This window comes from Puma concolor, chromosome B3 (genome assembly GCF_028749965.1).
Source record: "Puma concolor isolate L17-30 chromosome B3, mPumCon1.1.hap2, whole genome shotgun sequence".
Taxonomy (NCBI): domain Eukaryota; kingdom Metazoa; phylum Chordata; class Mammalia; order Carnivora; family Felidae; genus Puma; species Puma concolor.
The window spans coordinates 39,009,272-39,033,645 of NC_141672.1; the positions used below are offsets into that span (position 1 = coordinate 39,009,272).

The following is a 24,374-nucleotide window of genomic DNA, read 5'->3' on the forward strand; positions in this document are numbered from 1 at the left end:
CCCACCTCCCATCAACCCTCAGTTTGTTCTCAGTATTTAAGAGTCTCTTATGGTTTGCCTCCCTCCCTCCCTCTCTGTAACTTTTTTTTCCCCTTCCCCTCCCCCCTGGTCTTCTGTTAAGTTTCTCAGGATCCACATATGAGTAAAAACATATGGTATCTGTCTTTCTCTGCATGACTTATTTCACTTAGCATAATACCTTCCAGTTCCATCCATGTTGCTACAAATGACCAGATTTCATTCTTTCTCATTGCCAAGTAGTATTCCATTGTATATACAAACCACATCTTTATCCATTTGTCAGTTGGTGGACATTTAGGCTCTTTCCATAATTTGGCTATTGTTGAAAGTGCTGCTATAAACATTGGGGTACATGTGCCCCTATGCATCAGCACTCCTGTATCCCTTGGGTAAATTCCTAGCAGTGCTATTGCTGGGTCATAGGGTAGATCTATTTTTAGTTTTTTGAGGAACCTCTACACTTCTCCAGAGTGGCTTTACCAGTTTGCATTCCCACCAACATTGCAAGAGGGTTCCCGTTTCTCCACATCCTTGCCAGCATCTATGGTCTCCTGATTTGTTCATTTTATCCACTCTGACCAGCATGAGGTGGTATCTCAGTGTGGTTTTGATTTGGATTTCCCCGATGAGGAGTGATGTTGAGCATCTTTTCATGTGTCTGTTGACCATCTGGATGTTTTCTTTAGAAAAGTGTCTATTCATGTCTTCTGCCCATTTCTTCACTGGATTATTTGTTTTTTGGGTGTGGAGTTTGGTGAGTTCTTTATAGATTTTGGATACTAACCCTTTGTCTGTTATGTCATTTGCAAATATCTTTTCCCATTCCATCGGTTGCCTTTTAGTTTTGTTGATTGTTTCCTTTGCAGTGCAAAAGGTTTTTATCTTGATGAGGTCCCAACAGTTCATTTTTGCTTTTAATTCCCTTGCCTTTGGAGATGTGTTGAGTAAGAAATTGCTGTGCTGAGGTCAAAGGGTTTTTTTCCTGCTTTCTCCTCTAGGGTTTTGATGGTTTCCTGTCTCACATTCAGGTCCTTCATCCATTTAGAGTTTTTTTTTGTGTGTATGGTGTAAGAAAGTGGTCTAGTTTAATTCTTCTGCATGTTGCCGTCCAGTTCTCTGAGCACCATTTGTTAAAGAGACTGTCTTTTTTCCATTGGATATTCTTTCCTGCTTTGTCAAAGATTAGTTGGCCATACATTTGTGGGTCCAATTCTGGGTTCTCTATTCTATTCCATTGGTCTATGTGTCTGTTTTTGTGCCAATACCATACTGTCTTGATTATAGCTTTGTAGTAGAGGCTAAAGTCTGGGATTGTGATGCCTCCCGCTTTGGTTTTCTTCTTCAATATTACTTTGGCTATTCGGGGTCTTTTTGTGGTTCCATAAAAATTTTAGGATTGTTTGTTCTAGCTTTGAGAAGAATGCTGGTGCAATTTTGATTGGGATTGCATTGAATGTGTAGATTGCTTTGGGTAGTATTGACATTTTAACAATATTTATTCTTCCAATCCATGAGCATGGAATGTTTTTCCATTTCTTTGTTTCTTCTTCAGTTTCCTTCATAAGCTTTCTATAGTTTTCAGCATACAGATCTTTTACATCTTTGGTTAGGTTTATGCCTAGGTATTTTATGATTCTTGGTGCAATTGTGAATAGGATCAGTTTCTTTATTTCTCTTTCTGTTGCTTCATTATTGGTATATAAAAATGCAACTAATTTCTGTACATTAATTTTGTATCCTGAGACTTTGCTGAAGTCATGTAACAGTTCTAGCAGACTTTTGGTGGAGTCTGTCAGGTTTTCCATGTAGAGTATCATGTCGTCTGTGAAAAGTGAAAGTTTGACTTCATCTTTGCCAATTTTAATGCCTTTAATTTCATTTTGTTGTTTGATTGCTGATGCTAGGACTTCCAACACTATGTTAAACAACAGCAGTGAAAGTGGACATTCCTGTCGTGTTCTTGATCTCAAGGGGAAAGCTCTCAGTTTCTCCCCATTGAGAATGATATTAGCTGTGGGCTTTTCATAAATGGCTTTTATGATGTTTAAGTATATTCCGTCTATCCCAACTTTCTTGAAGGTTTTTATTAAGAAAGGATGCTGTATTTTGTCAAATGTTTTTTCTGCATCTATTGACAGGATAATATGGTTCTTATCTTTTCTTTTATTAATGTGATGTATCACATTGATTGATTTGTGAATATCGAATCCACCCTGCAGCACAGGAATGAATCCCACTTGATCATGGTGAATAATTCTTTTTATATGCTGATGAATTTGATTTACTAGTATCGTGTTGAGAATTTTTACATCCATATTCATCAGGGACATTGGCCTGTGGTTTTCTTTTTTTGCTGGGTCTCTGTCCGGTTTGGGTATCAAAGTAATGCTGGCTCCATAGAATGCGTCTGGAAGGTTTCCTTCCCTTTCTATTTTTTGGAACAGCTTGAGAAGGATAGATATTAACTCTATTTTAAATGTCTGGTAGAATTCCCCAGGGAAGCCATCTGGTCCTGGACTCTTATTTTTAATAACTGATTCAATTTCTTCACTAGTTATGGGTCTGTTCAAATTTTCTATTTCTTACTGTTTGAGTTTTGGTAGTGTGTGGGTGTTTAGGAATTTGTCCATTTCTTCCAGGTTGTCCAGTTTGTTGGCATATAATTTTTCATAGCATTCTCTGATAATTGCCTGTATTTCTGAGGGATTGGTTGTAATAATTCCATTTTTATTCGTGATTTTATCTATTTAGGTCCTCTCTCTTTCCTTTTTGAGAAGCCTGGTTAGTGGTTTATCAATTTTGTTTATTTTTTTCAAAAAACCAACTCTTGGTTTCATTTATCTGTTTTACTGGTGTTTTTTTTTTTTTTTGGATTCTATATTGTTTATTTCTGCTCTATTCTTTATTATTTCTCTTCTTCTGCTGGGTTTGGGGTATCTTTGCTGTTCTGTTTCTAGTTCCTTTAGGTGTGCTGTTAGATTTTATATTTGGGATTTTTCTTGTTTCTTGAGATAGGCCTGGATTGCAATGTATTTTCCTCTTAGGACATCCCAAAGGGTTTAGGTTGTTGTATGTTCATTTTCATTTGTTTCCATATATTTTTAAATTTCTTCTCTAATTGTCTGGTTGACCCATTCATTCTTTAGTAGGATGTTCTTTAACCTCCATGCTTTTGGAGGTTTTCCAGACTTTTTCCTGTGGTTGATTTCAAGTTTCATAGCATTGTGATCTGAAAGTGTGCATGGTATGATCTCAATTCTTTTATATTTATTGAGGGCTGTTTTGTGACCCTGTATGTGATCTATCTTGGAGAATGTTCCATGTGTATTTGAGAAGAAGGTATACTCTCTTGCTTTGGGATGCATAATTCTAAATATATCTGTCAAGTCCATCTGGTCCAATGTATTGTTCAGGGCCATTGTTTCTTTACTGATTCTGTCTAGATGATCTATCCAGTTGTTGTAAGTGGAGTATTAAAGTGCCCTGCAATTACCACATTCTTATCAGTAACATTGCTTATATTTGTGATTGTTTTATATATTTGAGTGCTTTCAAATTCAATGCATAGACATTTATAATTGTTAGCTCTTCCTGATGGATAGACCCTGTAATTATTATATAATTCCCTTTTTTATCTCTTGTTACAGCCTTTAATTTAAAGCCTAATTTGTCTGATATAAGTATGGCTACTCTAGCTTTGTTTTTAGTTGCAGTAACATGATAGGTAGTTCTCCATCTCCTCACTTTCAATCTGAAGGTGTCCTCAGGTCTAAAATGAGTCTCTTGTAGACAGCAAATAGATGAATCTTGTTTTTTTGTTTTTTTTTGTTTTTTTTTGTTTTTTCCATTCTGATAACCTATGTCTTTTGGTTGGAGCATTTAGTCCATTTACATTCAGTGTTATTGTCCAAAGATACGGGTTTAGAGTCATTGTGTTATCTGTAGGTTTCATGCTTGTAGTGATGTCTCTGATACTTTGTGGTCCTTGCAACATTTCACTCACAGAGTCCCCCTTAGGATCTCTTGTAGGGTTGGTTTAGTGGTGATGAATTCCTTCAGTTTTTGTTTGTTTGGGAAAACCTTTATCTCTCCTTCTATTCTGAATGACAGACTTGCTGGATAAAGGATTCTTGGCTGCATATTTTTTCTGCTAATCATATTGAAGATTTCCTGCCATTCCTTTCTGGCCTGCCAAGTTTCAGTAGATAGGTCTGCTACTATCCTTATGTTTCTACCTTTGTATTAGTTAAGGCCCATTTATCCCTAGCTTCTTTCAGAATTCCTCTTTATCCTTGTATTTTGCCAGTTTCACTATGATATGTTGTGCAGAAGATCAATTCAAATTATGTCTGAAAGGGGTTCTCTGTGCCTCTTGGATTTCAATGCCTGTTTACTTCCCCAGATCGGGGAAGTTCTCAGCTATGATTTGTTCAACTACACCTTCAGCCCCTTTCTCTCTCTCTTCTTCTGGAATTCCTATGATATGGATACTGTTCCGTTTGCATCACTTAGTTCTCTAATTTTCCCCTTCTAATCCTGGATTTTTGTATCTCTCTTTTTCTCAGCTTCCTCTTTTTCCATAATTTTATCCTTTAATTTACCTATTCACCCCTCTGCCTCTTCAATTCATGCTGTGGCCCCCTCCATTTTATTTTGCACCTCATTTATAGCATTTTTTTTTAGCTCCTCATGACTATTTCTTAGTCCCTTGATCTCTGTAGCAATACATTTTCCGCTGTCCTCTATGCTTTTTTCAAGCCCAGCGATTAATTTTATGACTATTATTCTAAATTCTTGTTCCGTTATATTGCTTAAATCTGTTTTGGTCAATTCTTTAGCTGTCACTTCTTCCTGGAATTTCTTTTGAGGAGAATTCTTCTGTTTCGTCATTTTGGTTAGTTTTCTGTCCCTTAAGAGTTTTAAAAGTTTGTTGTGTGCTCTGCACCTGTGAGCACTGCTATATTAAAGGAGGGTCATACACCGTCCAGGGCCTGGCCCTTCAGGAGGTGTTTTTTGGAGAGTGTTACTTGCTCGCTGTTGTTGTGACTTTGGTTATTTTATTTCCCTACTCGTAGTGATGTTTTGGACCCTCCACCAGATGTGCTTTGATTTGTTCCTTGGAATAGCCCTGTAAAAGAAAACAGATAGACAAACAGGAAACAAAAGCATGCAAACACACAAACATAAAACAAATAAAAACAAAAAAAGCAAAAAACTAAAAACAATCAAAAGCAAAAAACCAGAAACACCGGCCACAAGTAAAGGACAGGGTGGAAGCGGTGCTGATGGACAAACACATACAAAGAGAGAAATGGCTGGGGGGGGGGGGGGGGCAGGGAGGAAAAATAAACATTGACCAGGCAGAGAGACTAAAAGGCTTAATCCTGAGAGAGAGAAAGGAAAATGAGGAAGGAGGCAGGGAAAAAGAAATGAAGATAGAGTTATCCAGACAGAGAAACTATATGGCTTCATTATTCCAGAGAGAGAAAGGAAAGTAAAGAAGGAGGTGTAGAGCATGTATCAAGAGAATGGATGAAATATGTCTGTTTAGACAAACCAATAACCAGAGTAACCAGTGTAGAGGAGGAAAGAGATAAGGAGGAGAAATGGGGGGAGGGTAGACTATATCTATATATCCAGAGTTGACCTAGAATTAACCCAGGCAATGCTGCAGCGCTCGTCTAGAGGAGCTGTCCGTCTGGTTAAACAGGGTCCGTCTGGCTCCAGTGGATATGCAGTTACCCAGCGCTGAGGGGCGTGGTTTGGTGTAGGCTGGTCCTGCCTCATTGAGGGGCATGGTTTGGTATAGGCTGGTCCCGCCTCACTGTGGGGCGTGGTTTGGTGTAGGCTGGTCCCGCCTCCACGGTGGGCCCCTGCAGACCCATCCCTGAGGCCCCGCCCTGGTGGTGGCGGTGGAGGGAAAATGGCGGTGGTCCCCCATGCTCTTCTCCACAGACCCGCTGGACTCCACTTGAGTCGTCCTCACTGTGCCGCGGGTACAGACGGCGCGGTCCTTCTCGCTCTGCCAACTCCCCTGACCCTGCGCTTGGCTAGGATTCAAAGACCGGCTCCGCGCACTCTGGCGCTGGGGAAACGCCTCTCAGCGGCGGAAGTGTGGCCCTGGCTCGCTTTGTCTGTGCCACTGTGCTTCAGGGAGGACCGCCTCTTCCTCTGCAGACTGTGCCACCCACCCCTCGGGTGTGGCGGATGGAGGCCGGCTTTGTCTTTGCCCACAGCACTCCAGGAAGGGGGTTGCTCTTTCCTGCTGCGGACTGCGCCCTCGAGGCCACTGAGCCTGGGGGTGGCAGACGCGGGCAGGCTTTGTCCTACGGCGCCGCCCTCCAGGGAGGGGACCGCTTTCTCCTACGGCACACAGCGCCCCTGATCTACCACCAGCCCAGGGCTGGCTCCCCTCCTCCCCAGGTGCGTGAACGGGGAGCTGGCCCCAGTCTGAAGAAATCCCTGCAGTTAGAGATAGGTTCTCTCTCGGTCCCAGTCCGAGGTTTTTCTCTTGTCCAGATACAGTTCTGAACTTCCCTAGCCGCTCTTTCTCTTCGTCTCTGCAGAAGGGGACCCCCCCCCCAGCTCCCCCCAGACCCCCCTCCCCCCCTTCATGCCTACGCGGCCCGTTTTATCTCCCCCACTTAGCAATCGCCTACCTATGGTCTCTCAAGTTGTGCTGGCTTCTTCCTGGTAGATTCAGTCTCTTTTTCTCCCAGACTCTTGGGGTTCAAAGTCCTTTGGCTTCAGCACTTATTTGTTTTAGAGACGTGGGAAGTATGGATCCCCCTACTTCTCGGCCATGTTGGCCCCCTCCTACCTGCACCTGTCTTAACTGATGAGAAGAACTGATGAGAATGCTCGTGCATTATATTGTCACACGGAGTCTTCACGTTTCCTTGTTGTATGGGAGGATAAAAAAGACCATGCAAGTTGAAACTATGTGATACGATCTTAACACTCAGGGGAAAAATTTGTGATTATTCTGTGACCTTTAACAACGTCTGTCAAAACATTAAAAACTCTCTTACTGTTGATCATAAATGGAGGGAAATGCAAATAATAGTAAAACTAATATTTAGCACACTGATTTAGAATGTAAGAAACACTGAGAATTAAAATTTTTCATTTCTTTGTAAAAAACGATCACAAGTCACTTGAATAATACTTGCCTTCTCATAATATAGCATGACATGAAGAGAGGTTTTTTTTTTCTCTCTTAGTAAAGGCTCATGCTCCTTTGTAAATCTGTATCAGCCTCGACTATTTTATCCCTGTACTCTCACTGTTGTGCACTCTCTCCTAGACCTCTTTTAATGTGAATTTTTTTTTTTACTGGCATCACTTCCTCTGGGAAGCTTTGATCCTTTGTGTCACAACCACTGTCCTGACTTATGTTGATAAGTTCGCCCTCCCTCAATTCCTCTGTTTGCATATCTAGAGTCTCTCTCCATTTTTTTTTAAGTTTATTTATTTTGAGAGAGAGAGAGCAAGCATCAGTTGGGGAGGGGCAGAGAGAGGAGGAGAGAGAGAATCCCAAGCAGGCTTCATGCTGTTAGTGCAGGGCCTAATTGCAGGGCTTGATGTCACCTGCTGTGAGGTCATGACCTGAACTGAAATCAAGAATCAGATACTTAACTGACTGAGCCACCCAGGTGCCCTAGAATCTCTCAAGTGACAGCAGTGTCAACATTCCCACAGCTGTGTTTCTTTTTTTTTTTTTTTTTTAATTTTTTTTCCACGTTTTTATTTATTTTTGGGACAGAGAGAGACAGAGCATGAACGGGGGAGGGGCAGAGAGAGACGGAGACACAGAATCGGAAACAGGCTCCAGGCTCCGAGCCATCAGCCCAGAGCCTGACGCGGGGCTCGAACTCACGGACCGCAAGATCGTGACCTGGCTGAAGTCGGACACTTAACTGACTGCGCCACCCAGGCGCCCCCCCCACAGCTGTGTTTCATCTATACCTTCATGTGTGTTCAATTTGAATGTCACTTCCAGCATTATCATTTGCTGGTCAATCTGTGATAGCTAATTCCTGCTTTTGATGATCCATATTTGTAAAATGTCATGTGGGTTCATTGCTGAGAACCAAGGAGGCAACGCAACTACATGCTTTGTGGGCACGAACTTAATAACAGATGCACCATGACCAATATTGAGGGGCTTGGAAAGAAGTAATGGGATTGGTTACTGATTATGATGTGTATCTTTCATTTACCAGTCATTTGTAGGCTGGGGAGCTAGCAGAAAAGTTTATATTTTATGCAGATGTTTAGTTATTATACTATGATAAGTGAAATTTGAACCATACTGTTGGATTTATTTAACTCAACCGTAGTAACTGAAATTTGTGCCTATAGGAACTATGTAAATTGATAACTCTCTTTCTCTCTCTCTGTACGTTTGAAATAACTTCTAAACCTAGATGTTAGCAAGAAGTTTAAGTCATGATTAAAACATCGTTTCAATAATTTATTTCCTCTTGTGAGAGCAACATTTTATTTTGTAACTAAATGTGAATACTTAACCCAAAAAGACAGCTATGTAATTTTATATAGCATTTGAAAAGCAAACAAACAAACAAACAAAAACAAAAACAAAAAACTGAAATGGATTGTTTTTTCCAGTTTTATGTATGGAGAATTGACTGACAAGAAGACCATTGAGAAAGTGAGGCAGACTTTTGACAACTACGAGTCAAATTGCTTTGAAGTTCTTCTGTACAAGAAAAACAGTATGTATCTAAATTATCAATTAGATGTGTCAACTCTGATGAACGTTATGTTTTGGCTAGTGGTAATTGAGCTGTAGTGTAGGGAGAATAAAACTTTGTTTCTTTTCTTGGCAAAAGCAGGGGGTGCTGAGAAAATTAGATAGCAAAACTAATAAATGATTCTACCTATGAAAAGCAACCTTTTGAGGAATAACAGAAAAATACGGTGCATTAGTGTGATTTTGTGTGTGTGTGTGTGTGTGTGTGTGTGTGTGTGTCAGATGGCAAAATGTTTTATAATATTTATGGTAAATATCCTGTAGTTATATGACAGCAACTAAAGATGACAGACAAATTCATTCATTTCTTCTTATGGTTAAAGGAAAAGGTGATTAGTATCACAGTATGTGTGATTACTTTTCTACATGTGCATCAATGACGTGTGATATCTCTTTGAGGTCAGTCTTTACCAATATGGCCTTTTGCTAGACTCTGACTCTTTTGTGTGGAAGGCTTACAAAAGTATTCATTACTATAGGCCATTCCCAGCTGGTAAATTTTCATTGGTTATGGTGAGGTCTCTGGGGCAGAATTTGTGACTGAGAAATTGTGCATTGTATAATAAATTATATTATAAACATGAGACCCCATGATCTGCACTCTTTCAGTGTTTGAGGGAAAAGCCAGCCAAACAACAACCAACTAGTATACTCCACAACCAAGTTTTCTTTTTTTCTTTCTTTTCTTTTTTCTTTCTTTCTTTCTTTCTTTCTTTCTTTCTTTCTTTCTTTCTTTCTTTCTTTCTTTCTTTCTTTCTTTCTTTCTTTCTTTCTTTCTTTTTCATGTTTATTCATCTTTGAGAGAGAAAGAGAGTGAGCAGAGAGAAGTAGAGAGAGCAGGAGACACAGAATCCAAAGCTGGCTCCAGGCTCTGAGCTGTCAGCACAGAGCCCAACATGGGCCTTCAACTCACAAACTGCGAGATCATGACCTGAGTTGAAGTCAGATGCTTAACTGACTGAGCCACCCAGGCGCCCCACCAACTTTCCTTTCTAATTTGTTTTCTTTGAGTAGTCTGGTTACTTTTATTTCTTTTTCCCAAATTGATCTTTTTTTTTTTTTTTTTTTTTTAATTTTTTTTTCAACGTTTATTTATTTTTGGGACAGAGAGAGACAGAGCATGAACGGGGGAGGGGCAGAGAGAGAGGGAGACACAGAATCGGAAACAGGCTCCAGGCTCCGAGCCATCAGCCCAGAGCCTGACATGGGGCTCGAACTCACGGACCGCGAGATCGTGACCTGGCTGAAGTCGGACGCTTAACCGACTGCGCCACCCAGGCGCCCCTGATCTTTTTTTTTTTTTTAAGTGAATAGTCACTTCATACAATGCTTCAATTTATTTAGTGTTAATGATAAATGATAGCAAAGCCAATTGTTACCTTAGTGGAAACTGATGGTCACTAAATCCTTCCCCAGTTTGGGAAGCATTTTAGCTTCAACAGGAAACACTTGTTCCATGTTCAGAGTGGGTTGGAGTGTTTGCAGCATAGTTCATTCTCTCCATCTTACCTCAAACATTTATTCACTATAAGTTATTTAGAATTGAACTTAGTTTTCTCTTTTTATTAATGGGTCATCAAAGGGATAACAACAACCACGGGCATTGCTTTAAGATTAGTGTACTTGGTAATGGGAATGTTGGTTTTTAATGGTTTTACCTATGGAATGTCTTATCATTTTATCTTTCATTGTAGAATCAAGGCCAGAGAGGTATTTCTCTTTAGTCATAGCCAAATGTCTGTTGGCTTGTCACCTAGAAAACAATCCATTCTGAATGATCTGCTCTGTCATCTACCAGAGAAAAGTCAAGCTCGAGGTGTTTTCTGGGTCTTTTTCACCGGGTCCATATCTGTGTTGATAATTTGTAGTAGACCCATATGCCCCCTGCAATCATTTTCATATAGGGTTGTTTTCCTTTGAATGACTTAGATATATGCCCCAAGTTTAGCAAGTAACTCAAGGGTACTCCATATTACTAAAATCATTTCACTCTGACACTAAGAAGAGTAAACAAATCTTTGCCTGATTTTAAAGCATGAACGCCAAGTTCATAGTTTCTGAGTTTCTCAAAAATACGTTTGTGGAGATTCTGTTTTCCTTACATCCTTTAAATCATGTTAGAAACAACTTGAATTTTACATTCCCAAACGTTTCCTTCCAAGGTAGTATTTTGCTTTCTTTTAATGGTTTGAAATTCTTTGATCTTCATTGAGTTTTTTTTCTTTAATATGAAGGATAGATATCATTTATATATTTGAATAGAGTTCTCTTACACTTAAAGCAACTTTTAAAAAATCTTGCAAATTGTTACCTGAAAGATTGTGACCATCAACTGAAAAAAGTATGTTCTTGTAATTTTAAAAATGTTAGATAGCAAAATTCACATGTCTGTGGATAAATGTTTTGGGAATGCCTGAATGCCAAGTCTTCCCAATACTTCCATTAAGTAATTAGGTTAAACAGCATTTTGCAAATGAGGGGATTGAGATATCTGATTTAACATGTGTCATCACTGACATTTCAGTTTGTAGGCTCTATTTTTAAAGCCCATTGCTCTGATCAGCAGGCTGCTTCTACTGTTGAGAAGAAAACAGTAGCTCTGGGATGATGATTTAAAGGGGTCTGTCTGCACCAAGGCAGACCTGTGATAGCCTGGGCTACTCCAGATAATCAGTGCCAAGGCACTGCCCTGAGTTTCCGTCTACAACTGTCCTCTCTGTCTAACCCTCTTAGACTTCCTGCTCCCTTGAACCCCAAAACCAGAATATGGATATTTCACCAGCCACTCAGCAAACCTTCTGTCTACTTGGGCAGTCTGACCCTGTAGCTCAACTTGAAAAAAAAAAAATCTGCCTTCATATCTGAAAGCAATTTTAAAAACAGCCCTGACTCTATGCTAAAATTTGAAGAGTTGCTGTTTTTATAGGAAGATGGGAAATGTAACATCATCTCTTTCTGTTCAAATTTTTAACAGACCTTGGAAAATGACTTATTTTTAATGCCCTTTTCTCTCTGTTTATAACCCTGCTGTCTCAAGTTGACTGTGTTGGAACAGCCATAGGCCATGTATCTGTGAGCATGTGTGTCTGGTGATTTGTAAAACTGTGTACATCACTCACAGTTGTTGGGTACACAGTGTAGAATAAGAAGCAGAAAATAAAGAACAAGCCTGTCTGGGAGATGGTGTGATGGCTTTTGAGATCCTTGTGTCAGCGGTGATCATTTCGGAAAGGGCCATGTTTTTCAATAGGCCCCAGGTTGCAAAGGACCCAAACTGAATATTCCATAAAAATTTCCTCTCTCTAATTCTCTGATTTCTTGAACCTGGTAGTTAAGCCATCTCTTCTTGTCTAGATGACAAATTCCCCTTTGCGGTGACACTATTATGTGACTTTTTTTGGCCAAAGATATGAAGGTTTTTCCTATTTGGTTTTCATTGCAAGCCACTAATAGGCTATCAACTCTCACGTAGAGACTATTAATAGCTGCATATTTCACTACCCAAATCCCAAAGCTAACAAAAGCCTCTATGTCTTTAAGATAGGAAATTTGGAGAGGCTTTACTGCACGATGGCTTGGAAAGAATATGATGCAAACTGTGTCTTTGATTTTGATGGAACATTCCTTCAGTGTTTTATCGCTTAATGGATAATTACTCCTTTGAAGGCATTTCTTGTGTCTTCAAATATTTATTATTTGAACTAATGCCAGTTCCTGGTTTGTCCAAATCCTAAGCCTTAAGTGCTCTGAAACTCTTTGCTTCGTGGAGGTTGCAGGAGCCACTGTTTAAAGAACATAGCGGCAGAGTCAAGCCTCATTCTTTGAGTGAAGGAGATAGGAAGCAGTGGCTCATAAAGACACCTGAAGAATCTCAAGGGTTGGGAACACTTTTTTTTTTTTTTTTTTTTAAGATTGCCTTACAAGCTTCAGGTAGAGCTCTGTGTACAACAGGCATCAAGTATTTCTGACATCCTCTTTCTCTGATGTAGGGGTGCTGTCAAAGGCATAGAGCCATCGTATAACTCTGACTGATGAGAGAAGCTTGAGATAGGAATAGTGTTTCAAATGTTCCTCCGAGAGGACTGCTTATCAGAGCATCAGGGATTGCTGTTGAAGTCAATTGGAAACACTTCTCAAAGTGACAAGGAGAAGCATGGAGGAGTGGTCATGCATGGGGAAACTATGAAAAGGAATTTGGTGAGCGAAGCAGGGGTGTAGGGACCCAGAGCTCAAGGGAATGCTGGTGTTACTTAAGTGGTGAGACTGCCATTGGGCTCCTGCATTGTGAAATGACACCCTCTGCTCTCCTTTCAAATTCTGGTATTTTGGGTTGAAAAATGTTTATTAATATTTGAGCAACTGGTAGTTGCTTGATTTGGAAAGCAATGAAAATATTGTTGTTTTGGTGCTGGTTCCTGGCATAGCAGTTGGCAGCTGAAGGCAGAGGGAAGGCAGGAGACCAAACCACTGCTGTGGATCTGTCACACTGTATTGTCCTTTCTCTCTCTTACAGGAACCCCTGTTTGGTTTTATATGCAAATTGCACCAATAAGAAATGAACATGAAAAGGTGGTATTGTTCCTATGTACTTTCAAGGATATTACATTGTTCAAACAGCCAATAGAGGATGATTCAACAAAAGGTAATTTCCAAAGGGATGGCCACACTTAAGAATTAGGCCGTCAATTATTTATATTGATATTATTATTATTGTTTAGAAAAATACATTGGTTGAACTGGAAAACACAATTTTACTATTAGTACTTCTTTTGCTTTACATTCATGCCAGCAATTATCCAAAATCAGTTTTATCCAGTCGTATCATTTGAATGGAAATAGCACGGCTCTCCAAAGTTGAAATGAGAATTGGTTAACTTGAATTATAATAAGAGGAATTTAGATACGATATAAGGAAGAAATTTCACAGGTCATTATTAATTTAGAATCAATATAATGGGAGTTTCAACAACTTCTACCAGGATGAGCTTTAGAAACATAAAATTTAACAACCTGTGAGATGGTTTAGGTGAAGTCCTTTTACAGCACAGCTGATCGGTTGATTGAATTTGGTTGAACTAATAAGTGATTGATTAGCTGATTTTTTTCAGGTTACTTTTCACCCTTTACCCATTCAGCTGTTGCAGATAGTCTTGGGTAGATGCTGTTAGCTTATGTGAAGAATAATTTTGTTATCAAGTGAGTGGCTGGCAAAATACAAACATCCTGACTATAGTCATACTGACTATAACATTCAGGGAGATGGCTGTAGAAAGCAATAGTCAGTGGTGTGCATGTATCCCCTTTTCTAGGTAATATATTCTCATTTTATTCCCTCCAATTATGTTTAAATTAAAAACTGGTGTCATATAAATGAAGAATTTCAAATACTCTTAGAAGATTTTATGAAATGTTATTTTTAATAATCCCTCCAGAGACTAAAAATGAGATCTTCCTCTTTGTATTTGGCAAACATTGTCTTCCTTTTCTTACCTCTTAAAAAAAAAAAAAACTGGTACAGAAATTTAATCTTTCCATCCGTAACCCTAATTATAGAAAAATTTTGTAGTTTTATTCCTTGCATATGGATTCACATATATTATGTTATACCTGGTCGGTTTCTGGTTAGTATCAAATTGCAAGAGGAAAATTTTACAATGTGCAAACCATTTGAAGTATAACATAGGACAATTTATTTGCAAATGTTTCTGAAAATGTGTATATTAAATCATCTCCTGGACTATTGAATATTCACTTTTGGACTCATACTACCTATTCCTTTACTTTTACTCAGAGACTCAGTGTCTAAGAGGTTTAGGATAAATTTAAACATTATTTTTAAAAATGGAATAGTCTTCTAATAGTATTTAGGTTTAATGCTTATTTGTTTTAAAATTCGAAGGTGCTCCATCCAATAGCAATAGAATATGTGTTCTCAAGCTTACGTGGAACATTCACTGGATAGATCACATTCTGGCCATAAAACACACCTTGACAAATTTAAAAGAATAGAAAGCTTAAAAAAGGCAGTTTCTTAGACCACAATGGAATTAAGCCAGAAATCCATAACAGAGAAAGCTAAGAAATCTCCAAATATTTGGAAATTAATACATTTGTAAATAGCCCACGGGTCAAAGAAGAAGGCTTAAAGTAAGCTAGAAAAATATTTTGACTAAATGAAAATGAAAATACAACTTATCAAATTTATGGGATGCAGCAAAAGTAGTGGTTAGAAGGAAATGTATGTGACATTAAATGCATATATTAGAAAAGAAGAAAGACGTAAAATTAATAACCTAAGCTTCCACCTTGGGGAGACAAAAAAGAGCAATTTAAACCAAAGCAAACTGAAGACAAGAAATAAGGAACCTTGGAGCAGAAATCAATGAAGTAGAAAATAGGAAAACAGAGGAAATCACCACAACTCAAAGCTGGTTCTTTGAAAAGATCATCAAAGTTAATAAACCTCTAGCCAGGCTAAGTGAGAACAAAGGGAGAAGATGCAGGTGACCAGTATCAGAAATTAAAGAAGGGCCATCACAACTCATCCGAAGGACATTAAAGCATTACAAAAGAATACTTTGATCAACTGTGTAGCCACTGAATTGATACTTTAGGGGAAATGGACCACGTCTTTGAAAAACAAACTGCCAGAACTCACACCGGGAGAAACTAACCTAAATCATTCTATATCTATTAAATAAATTTAATCAATAGTTAATACACTGACAAAACGAAGGATGTTTTTGTTTTTTATTTTTTGTTTTTGGCAAATCCACAGTCTTTTCTAGAAAATGGAAGCAGAGAGAGCTCCCCTAACTCATTCTGTGAGGCCAGCACTACCCTCATACCAGAGCCAGAAAAAGACACTGCGAGAACAGAACATTACAGACCAATATTTCTCATGAATATAGATATAAAGACCCTCAATAAAAATTGAACCCACATGACAACCAAGTGGGATCTATTCCACATATGCAAAGCTGGTTCGACATGAAAAAAAATCAATCCCTATAATCTTCGCTTCAACAGGCTGAAAAAGAAAGATTATACCATCATATCATTCAACATAGAACAAACATGACAAAACCCAGCACCCATTCATGGTAAAAACTCTTATTAAAGTAGGAATAGAGAGGAACTTCCTCAACTTAATAAGGAACATTTATGAAAAACCTATAGCTAACAGCTGACTATATCTTAAAGTAATATGTTTTAAAATAAGAGATAAATAATTGGTATACGATTTGTGACCTAACATATTCTTCAGATGAATTTCTCTTGCCTTCGCACTGAATGACGATAATACAGAGTAAGAAGCCTTCATGTCACAGTCTTTTCCCTTAAATTATATTTATTTATATTTATATTTATATTTATATTTATATTTATATTTATATTTATATTTATATTTATATTTATATTCAATGAATATTATTTTCTCTCACTTTTTAAAAGTGATTTCATGACATAGCTGAAGTTAGGGAGAATATGGTACATTTGCAGTTTTGGCCTGCTGAACATTGATGGTGTCAGTATATTTAGCCTATTTATAGAAACTGAAAGTTGACAGCATTCAAAGTGAGATTGGGGAAAAGGTGCTAATATTGAGAGTTGACTTTTCTCAAATTAATGCCCTTCCATTTATCTGCCTACACCTCCATCTCTGTATCCTTACATCAGAATCACAGAGTTCCTCCTGTGGCAGAATCTCTTAACTGCATCACGCATTCTTATAAAAAAAATGGTATTTGAATAAATGCCAAACGACTTAGACCTTTTGATTTTGAACTATGTGCTGGATAGATATGTAAATTAGAATTTAGAGGGGAAATCAGACCCCACTGTGAAAAGCACTAGGGAAGAGTATCTCTTTCCAGGGCCTGAATTTGTAGAGGAAGAGCTTGTTTTAAACAGACTTTTATTTTGAGACTCTTCCTCACCTGTCAAATACATAACAGATTATTGAACAAGTAATGCACAATGTAACCATGAAGGCTGTATATGAGCTACTTTCCATTATTCATATGAGCTGTAAAATTAATATGAAAAATTCAATAGAAATAAAATATTTATGCCATTAAGTAATCATCCTGCTATCTCTATGAAGGTAGAAGCATAGGAAAGTATGTTTGGAAATCTTGGCGGAAAAATATGTCTCTCAAATTCTTAAGTTGAGTAAAAGGGTAAAAGGGAGTGCGGAACTTTTAAGAAAGTGCAGATAAGATTTCGTGATAACACCGTAACATCAAAATGATTTGGGTGTAGAGCATTAAACTGGGAGACGGTAGATTTACTTTAATTCGGGCTTGGGCACCAGAAATACTTAACACGAGACTTTTCAGGACTCTTCTAGGAAATTTTGTTCCCCTTGTTTATCTATTTTACCAATTTTCCCCCCTAACCAAAAATGTTGATTAAGCACACAGAATGGTGCAGGCCATTCTGCACCTGTGTCCTGAAGGTACATAGTTCCTTCCCTCATATGATAATGGCGGAGGGGAAGACAAACAAGTAAATATAGATTGGAAATTTTCTTCTGATTGCTCTTATTTTCTCAGTAATATAAAAAACATGGTTCTCACCTGAGAGTAAGCATGGTGAAGGAGATGAAGTATTGAAGGTTTGGGGAGAGAGGAGTAGGCATGAAATGGTGATCTAAGAGGGTGGAAAAGTGAGTGGGCAAGGGGAATTCAGCAGGTTTGCTGAACACGAAGGTCTGCTTGGGGCTAGTGATCATGAATTCACCAGCATCTATGAGCATGATTATATATTTTACTCCACCTATGTTTAGTCGAAGGTGTATAGATGCAGAAGTAATGAAGAGTTGGATTTAACCAGAGTTGGGATTTGATAAGGTGAGTAAGATGAAAAGAATCAGAGAGAAGGATCAGGGAGTTGTGGCTGTTGCAAGGGAGGACATGGAGGGTGTTTGCAAAATTCTGAGGAAGTACTTAGGTAGTAGAGTTCTACCTAGGACATAGGAAATAGTGTTTTAAGATGCAGAATAGACAAGTGAGTCCATACATTAACAGGCCAGAATGTAACTTTTAATCCCAGAGCAAGGGCATTTTACCTTCTTAATGTGAAATGTCGAAAGTCCTTTGAAGATTTGCCAAGGTTGGAATTAACATTAATCTCCTTCTACATGATTTGGTATTTTTACCAAGAAACCCAGACACATAGTTGAAAGACTTGAGTAAACTAATTCTGAATAAATACAATTGTTTCTAAATTGTATCTGGGATAGTAACTATAATGTGATAGCAATTTACGTGCACCTCTTCCTCATAATGAATCTCACGATACCAAAACTTCAATCTAGGTTGATTTTTGCCTTTAAAATGAATGGCACTTACTGATGTCAATGATACCTTTGACGTACATCATGATGGATGGTAGTAAAAATCATTGAAGGGAAGGAAACCTGTTTTGATGGAGTAGTTACTATATGTCAGGAACTTTATATTCTTTATTGCTCTTACCTATAATTCTGAAAATTAGTATTGCTATCTCTGCTTTACTGTTGAAGATCCTGACATGCAAAGTGTGACTGATTTTCAATCCCATATTCTCTCTATTGCATCATGCTGTCTCATCCTTTCTAGTGGAAACTTACCATTGCATTTTTGTCACCTTAATCCCCTGCTATCCTTTTTTCCTGCAACAATTGAGAACACTCTGATTCTGACAGTATTGTACTGTATTAAAGCAATGAAATTTACTGATAATAATCAAGGGGGCAAAGCATTTTTGTTATCTTTTGTTCCTGGTACTGAGGTCTTGGAACTGTTGCTCAGCTAATCAGTCAATGGTACCTGATTCATCATTTGTAATAATGCAAAGGGGAAAAATTACAGCCAAGAAATCCATTCTGTTGATTATCCATATGTATTCTAAAAGAGATGACCAAAATCTCTGCCCATTTAGCTGTGCGGTATTTTCAAACAGATTCCAAAACTGCCAAGACACTCACAGTGTGAAATATCCTGTGCCAAATAGTTATGGCATCTTCATGCCAATAATTGAGACAAAAAATTCCTATAGAATGAAACTAACAGCAAAAATAGCAACCTTCCCCTTGTGGGAAGCCAATGGTTTTCTTTAGAGAGGAAACAACAGATGAAATATGAGTAATTATACCATGTAGTCTCTTTGGCCAAGTGTATAATTGTTTACCTAAGCTTTTTTCTTATAGATTAGAATCTTGTGTTGCAGTCTAGTAAGATTGATTTAACTGCCTCTGTGACTTCCTCTTATTTTTAAGATTAGGCAGTCCATGACAAAGAGGTTAATTGCAACCCAATAGAGCTAAACTAATGTTTTATTAAGAAGGAGTTGGCATCCTGAGCTTTTAGGAGAACAAATGTTCTCATAATTCCATGAACAACTCATAGAACAAGTTTTAGGCTCTTCATATTCAGCTGTCTGTTCACATTACCCCATATCGACCACATCTAAGTAACATCAGTGAACTGTGCTGAATAATCAGTTATACCAGTTAGGTCTCTGTAAAGGTGAGACCAGTAAATGTATCGCTGGAAAAAGTTAGAACTGCTGATGTGCCTTTTTTCTGACCTAGACAGTATGGCTGCTCAATTTTTTCAAAGTTTGACTGTATAGTGGGGGTTGGTGACAGAGCAAATGAACTAATTTAGTTAATAACATAGGCAATTCCAGATGTGTCCAAGGGCACAAAAGGATAGGCATAGGAAATTCGCTATCGTGTTGTTAGTGATAGAGAAAAATCTAGAAACCACTTAAATGCCCATAAATAGAACATATGCATGATCAGAAAAGAGCAAATACCTACTTCTCTGAGATGATAAAGAGGCAGGCAAGATTCAGTGCCATGTGGGTGGGTCTAGAGATGGAGGGGACAGAAAGGAAATTGAAGGCTATCATGTTTCTTATGGCCTCTGCTTATTCAATAACATTTGACGAGGTAATTGGTTGAGAATGAGGAGAGAGGGGTAGTATAAGGATTTTGAGAAAAATGCTAATTGTTTAGAACTGAGAATTATAAGAAAGCCCTAACCCTAGCCATGGCTGTAGGAAATGAGAGAACGCATGCCATTTGATGATTTGTATTCTTCCATGTGTCAGTGAATTCATTCTTTCAATATCTCTTTTAATTTTTTTCAAAATATTTTCTGGATAAACCTTATTACATTCTGGGAATAAAAATTGGCGTCTTTGTTAATCCAATCCTTAGATGTACTAAGGGTGTAACATTACTTGTCTTAGAAATATGAAGCTTCAATTAGTATAACATTGCCTTGCAAGTTTCTAGAAATATTGAATGCAATTATAATATCAAGTTGAAGTAAGAAAGAAAACGATCACCTGAAATATTGTAATGTATCTATTGCCAACATGTCATCTGAAGACATCTTTGCCACTTTTACCGAACAAAGCAAAACCAAACCCAACCCATGATAAAACAAAATGGGACTTATTTTAAATTTGATTTTTAAATTACAAATAAGTCAATTAATTAATTAATTAATGGCCTGTTTTATGCCAGGCCCTTATCAAGTGCTTGAATATGGAGAGATGAACAGTAGTTCAGTGGGAGTGACTAACATGTTAATCAACAACTGCCATTAGTGTTGCAAGTGCCATGTGAGGTATTTATCCTATGATGTGCAAGCACAGAGGAGGATACCTCTCTTATGAGTGGATCTAAGAAGGTTCCAGAAGGAGATAATGCTTTAACTGAGTCTAGAGGTTCCAGTCAGTGTTAGCCAGACATAAGGGGATGGGGGGAAGCATTTCAGGCAGGCAGAGTGATTATAATGCTTGAAAACCTGGACACAATGAATATAATGGGGTGTACAGAGAATTCCTAGGAGATTTAATTTTAGTTTTGAATTTATTCTTCTTTTAATTTGCTGTTAATTTTGGTAGAGTTGTTATACAGAGCATGTATAAAGAAGTAGAAGGAGATGAATGCAGAGCAGATCTTTGGGGCCGGAAACTAAATGACCTATATACCAAGAAAATGCAATGTTATCCTGAAGGCCTCCGGGGATCTTAAAGAGTTTGAAATAGGGAAAGGGGAAGCACTTTGGCAGCAATGTAGAGTTGCTTGGGAGTATATGGTCAGAGAGCAGATAGAGAGTATCGTCTTCAAGATACTGCCAACCTAACTCAGGTGGAAGATTGTCTGACATATAGGGATGGAGAGACGAGATTCAACTTGAGTGAATTTATTAATGGTATAGTCTATAAGTCTTAAAAGTGATTGGATATGTGGGTGTGGAGGTAATAGTGAAGGAGGATGGTAAATTTCAAGTTTCTGATTGGACAACTGGAAATATCATGGGACCATTCATCAAGTCCAGGAATGCATGAAAGGTGAAGAGTTGGAGATGGAGGGAGATGATGATGAGATCGGTTTTGGATGTGCTGAGTGTCAGATGCCTATAGGACATCTTAGTAAAAGGTGGCTCATGGGTGATTAGATACAAGATAGGTCTAATGCTGAGAAGAAGAGTCTAGACTGGTGATACAGATTGCATGTTGGTCTTTTACATTGATGTTAAGTTCTTAGAGAGCTGGTGGCATATCTGGTGATGGTTGTTGTTGTTGTTGTTGTTGTTGTTGTTGTTCTTCTTCTTCTTCTCCTCCTTTCAGCACATTGCACAGGGTTAGCCTTAGGGTTGCATACAATCCCCAAAGCCTAACGTTGTTGTTGTTGTTGTTGTTCTAGTCACTAGGATAAAGTCCATTAGTGAAGAATTAAGGACATTCTATCAACTGATGCCAGATTACTTTTTTTTCTAATCCACTTATTGGATACCATAAAGGGAGCTGAACAGTTGGGGAAATACAAAGCTTAAATGAAGTCAGAATTAGCCTGAAGAATGGTAGTAAAACATGATGTCATCTACCTAGTATAATTTGAAAGGCATTTGACGGGTGTCTGCTGAGGGTTTTTTCCTTCATCTTTTGTCACATTGTCTGAAATTTCATCATTGCCATTACCGTCATTCCTTGAGACCATCAGAAGTTTTCCTTTTTTAAGGAGTTATTTGGCAAATAACCTAGTGAAGTGCAATATCATAGAAGTTATCAAATGGTCTTATTGGAATCTTTAATAAATTAGAGCTTTTGGAATATCCAGAAAAGGATAATTGAGACAGGCTCAGAGTATGGTTGGTTTTGCTCTACTTACTCATGTCTCATTGATGTTTCCTTGAAATTAATTATTTAATAATGGGAATTTGAGGCATTGGGAAGAAATTTCTTTCTCATTAAATTCACATCCCCTCCTCCACCAAAGTTAAAATTACTACTCTTTCAGAAAACAATGTTAGAGATTCTAGATATTTAAAGAATGATATTTAGATACCACTGCAATTAACAAGAGAGAAATAACATTTTGCTGTTACAAGAAAGATGGAAGTGTGATATGAACCATAATATGTGAGATTTGTTGAAATTGGGTTTCATTTTCTTATGTGTATATATCTACACACAAATGCACAGTAAAATAGTTTTTTATTAGGCTATAATAAATACCCCCCCCCCCCATCTTCCAGCAGCTAACACAGCAGAAGCATATTTCTTGCTCACGTTACAGTCCGAGGCAGGTGATCCTTGGCATATGGCAGCCTTCCATGCACGGATTCAGTGCTTTACTATTCCCTAGGGGCTTGTTGTCACTTGTATCCAGCTGGTAGAAGGAGGGAGAATGTGTAGAGAAGTCTCACCTGCTTCATAAGTTGTGGCATGTGTGAGAGTGACACACATCATTTCTGCTTTCATTCCATTGATGAGAACTGGGAACATGGGGACAGCTGGATGCAAGGAGTGCTGGGAAATACATTCCTGGCTGGACAGTTGTTTTCCAGTAACAAATCTATGTAATGCAAGGGGGAACACAGAATTTTGTGGACAGCTGTACCTTGGGTACTGGGACTATGTAATAGATATGAGCAAAACACAAAGATCACACGTAAAAATTAGCCATTACTTTATAGCTACACTTGAATTATGTGGTGATGTTTATAGAAATAAAGTGCTTTAGATTGATACTTTTGATTAGTTCTGGATGTTATGCTATTTCTGAGATCCCCTGAATATTAGCAAGAATGTTGGGTTCCATATTCATTATATGTGAAAAACTGAGACTTTCTCTCCTTATTTTAAGGTTGGACAAAATTTGCCCGATTGACACGGGCTTTGACAAATAGCCGAAGTGTTTTGCAGCAGCTCACGCCAATGAATAAAACAGAGGTGGTCCACAAACATTCAAGATTAGCTGAAGTAAGTGGGAGACTAACTTTCCTTCCCAAGATGGTGGTGGTAGCACATTTTTCCCCCTGAAATGATTCAATATAGATATCTGTGGTTATTATATTATAAGTACTCATCCTCTAATTATTTTTCCTGTGTAGATTTATAGAAATTTCAAATATATCTTTTTATTCTCTTGTATTTTTGAAATGGGAAACAAGTTCATGATATCCCAAGTCATATCTGTAGAGGTCTGTAGATGGTGAGATTTTCTTCGAGTAAGTGAGATAGGAAGTTCACTCATTTCATCCATAACCTGAGGGTTTTCTCTGTGCTTGGTACTCTATCAAGGATGGAAAGATGAATATGCAATGGGCTCTACCATCAAGGAACTAAAGATCCTTGCAAAAAAACCTGACAATAGAATGTGACAGGTAGGATGACACACATGCAAAAGCATTTACCTAGACTTGGGGCTCTAGGGAAGCTTACCTGGGGTGAGTGAATCTTGAAGGAAAAATATGAGAAATTGGTAAAGAAGGGATGCAGGTCATTCCTACCAGGGAGACCAGCAGGTGCAAAGGCACAGAGGTGAGATAGTATGATGACTTTGAGTATGAATTCAGTGTGGGTGAGGTCAGGGGAAGGAAAGGTTAAAGTGATGTGTAGTAAAACAGTGGTGGTTTGTGTCCCATGTGTTAGGGAAAAGATATGATCACATTTGTACTTCAGAGAAACCTCTCAAAGGGAGATTAGTCCCTACGGTTTTCTTTGCGATGCTATGCTTTTCTTGTATTAATTTAAAAACATGATTCTGAGAAGGGATCCATAGATTTCACCAGATTGTCAAAAGGGATCCATTGTACAAAAATGACTAAGACCCCCTGCTTGACCTAGTGGCTCTGTGTTGAATGGGAGGATAGGGAAACCAGTTAAGAGACTTAATGGTAAATCTGTTAGGTTGACCATGGCTTTAAGCAAGGAAACCAGAAGCAGAAGTGGGCAGAATGCAGACACGCCAAGATTAGAGTCAACACATTTGTTGACTAGTACTGTTGGCTAATAAAATAGCAAATATAAGAACAGGAAGAGAAGGTTTAGGGGCAATGGTTATGAGTTCAGTTTGGGGCATATTAAGTTTGAAGTGCCTGACAGAAAAATCCAAGAGGGGATGCCTCAAAGGCAGAGGAATTTATGGGTCTGGCTCTGGAGGGATTTCTGGGTCTGAGTTGCAGACCTTGGTGCCATAGGATGAGATGATGTTGCCCAGAGAAAGTATAGTGACCCAGAGAGAAAAGGAATTGAGGACAGAACTCCAGGTAGAAGCTTTGGTGTT

General features: G+C 38.3%; 1 protein-coding gene across 1 annotated transcript in view; it reads left to right on the top strand.

Moving 5' to 3' along the window:
* The window catches only part of KCNH5 (potassium voltage-gated channel subfamily H member 5), a 306,984-nt gene that overhangs the window by 40,284 nt on the left and 242,326 nt on the right, over positions 1-24,374 (top strand). Inside the window, exons 3-5 of the mRNA XM_025919324.2 lie at positions 8,653-8,759; positions 13,311-13,439; positions 22,953-23,068. Of these exons, the coding sequence (XP_025775109.1) occupies positions 8,653-8,759; positions 13,311-13,439; positions 22,953-23,068 (352 nt within the window). The remainder of the gene's footprint in view (positions 1-8,652; positions 8,760-13,310; positions 13,440-22,952; positions 23,069-24,374) is intronic.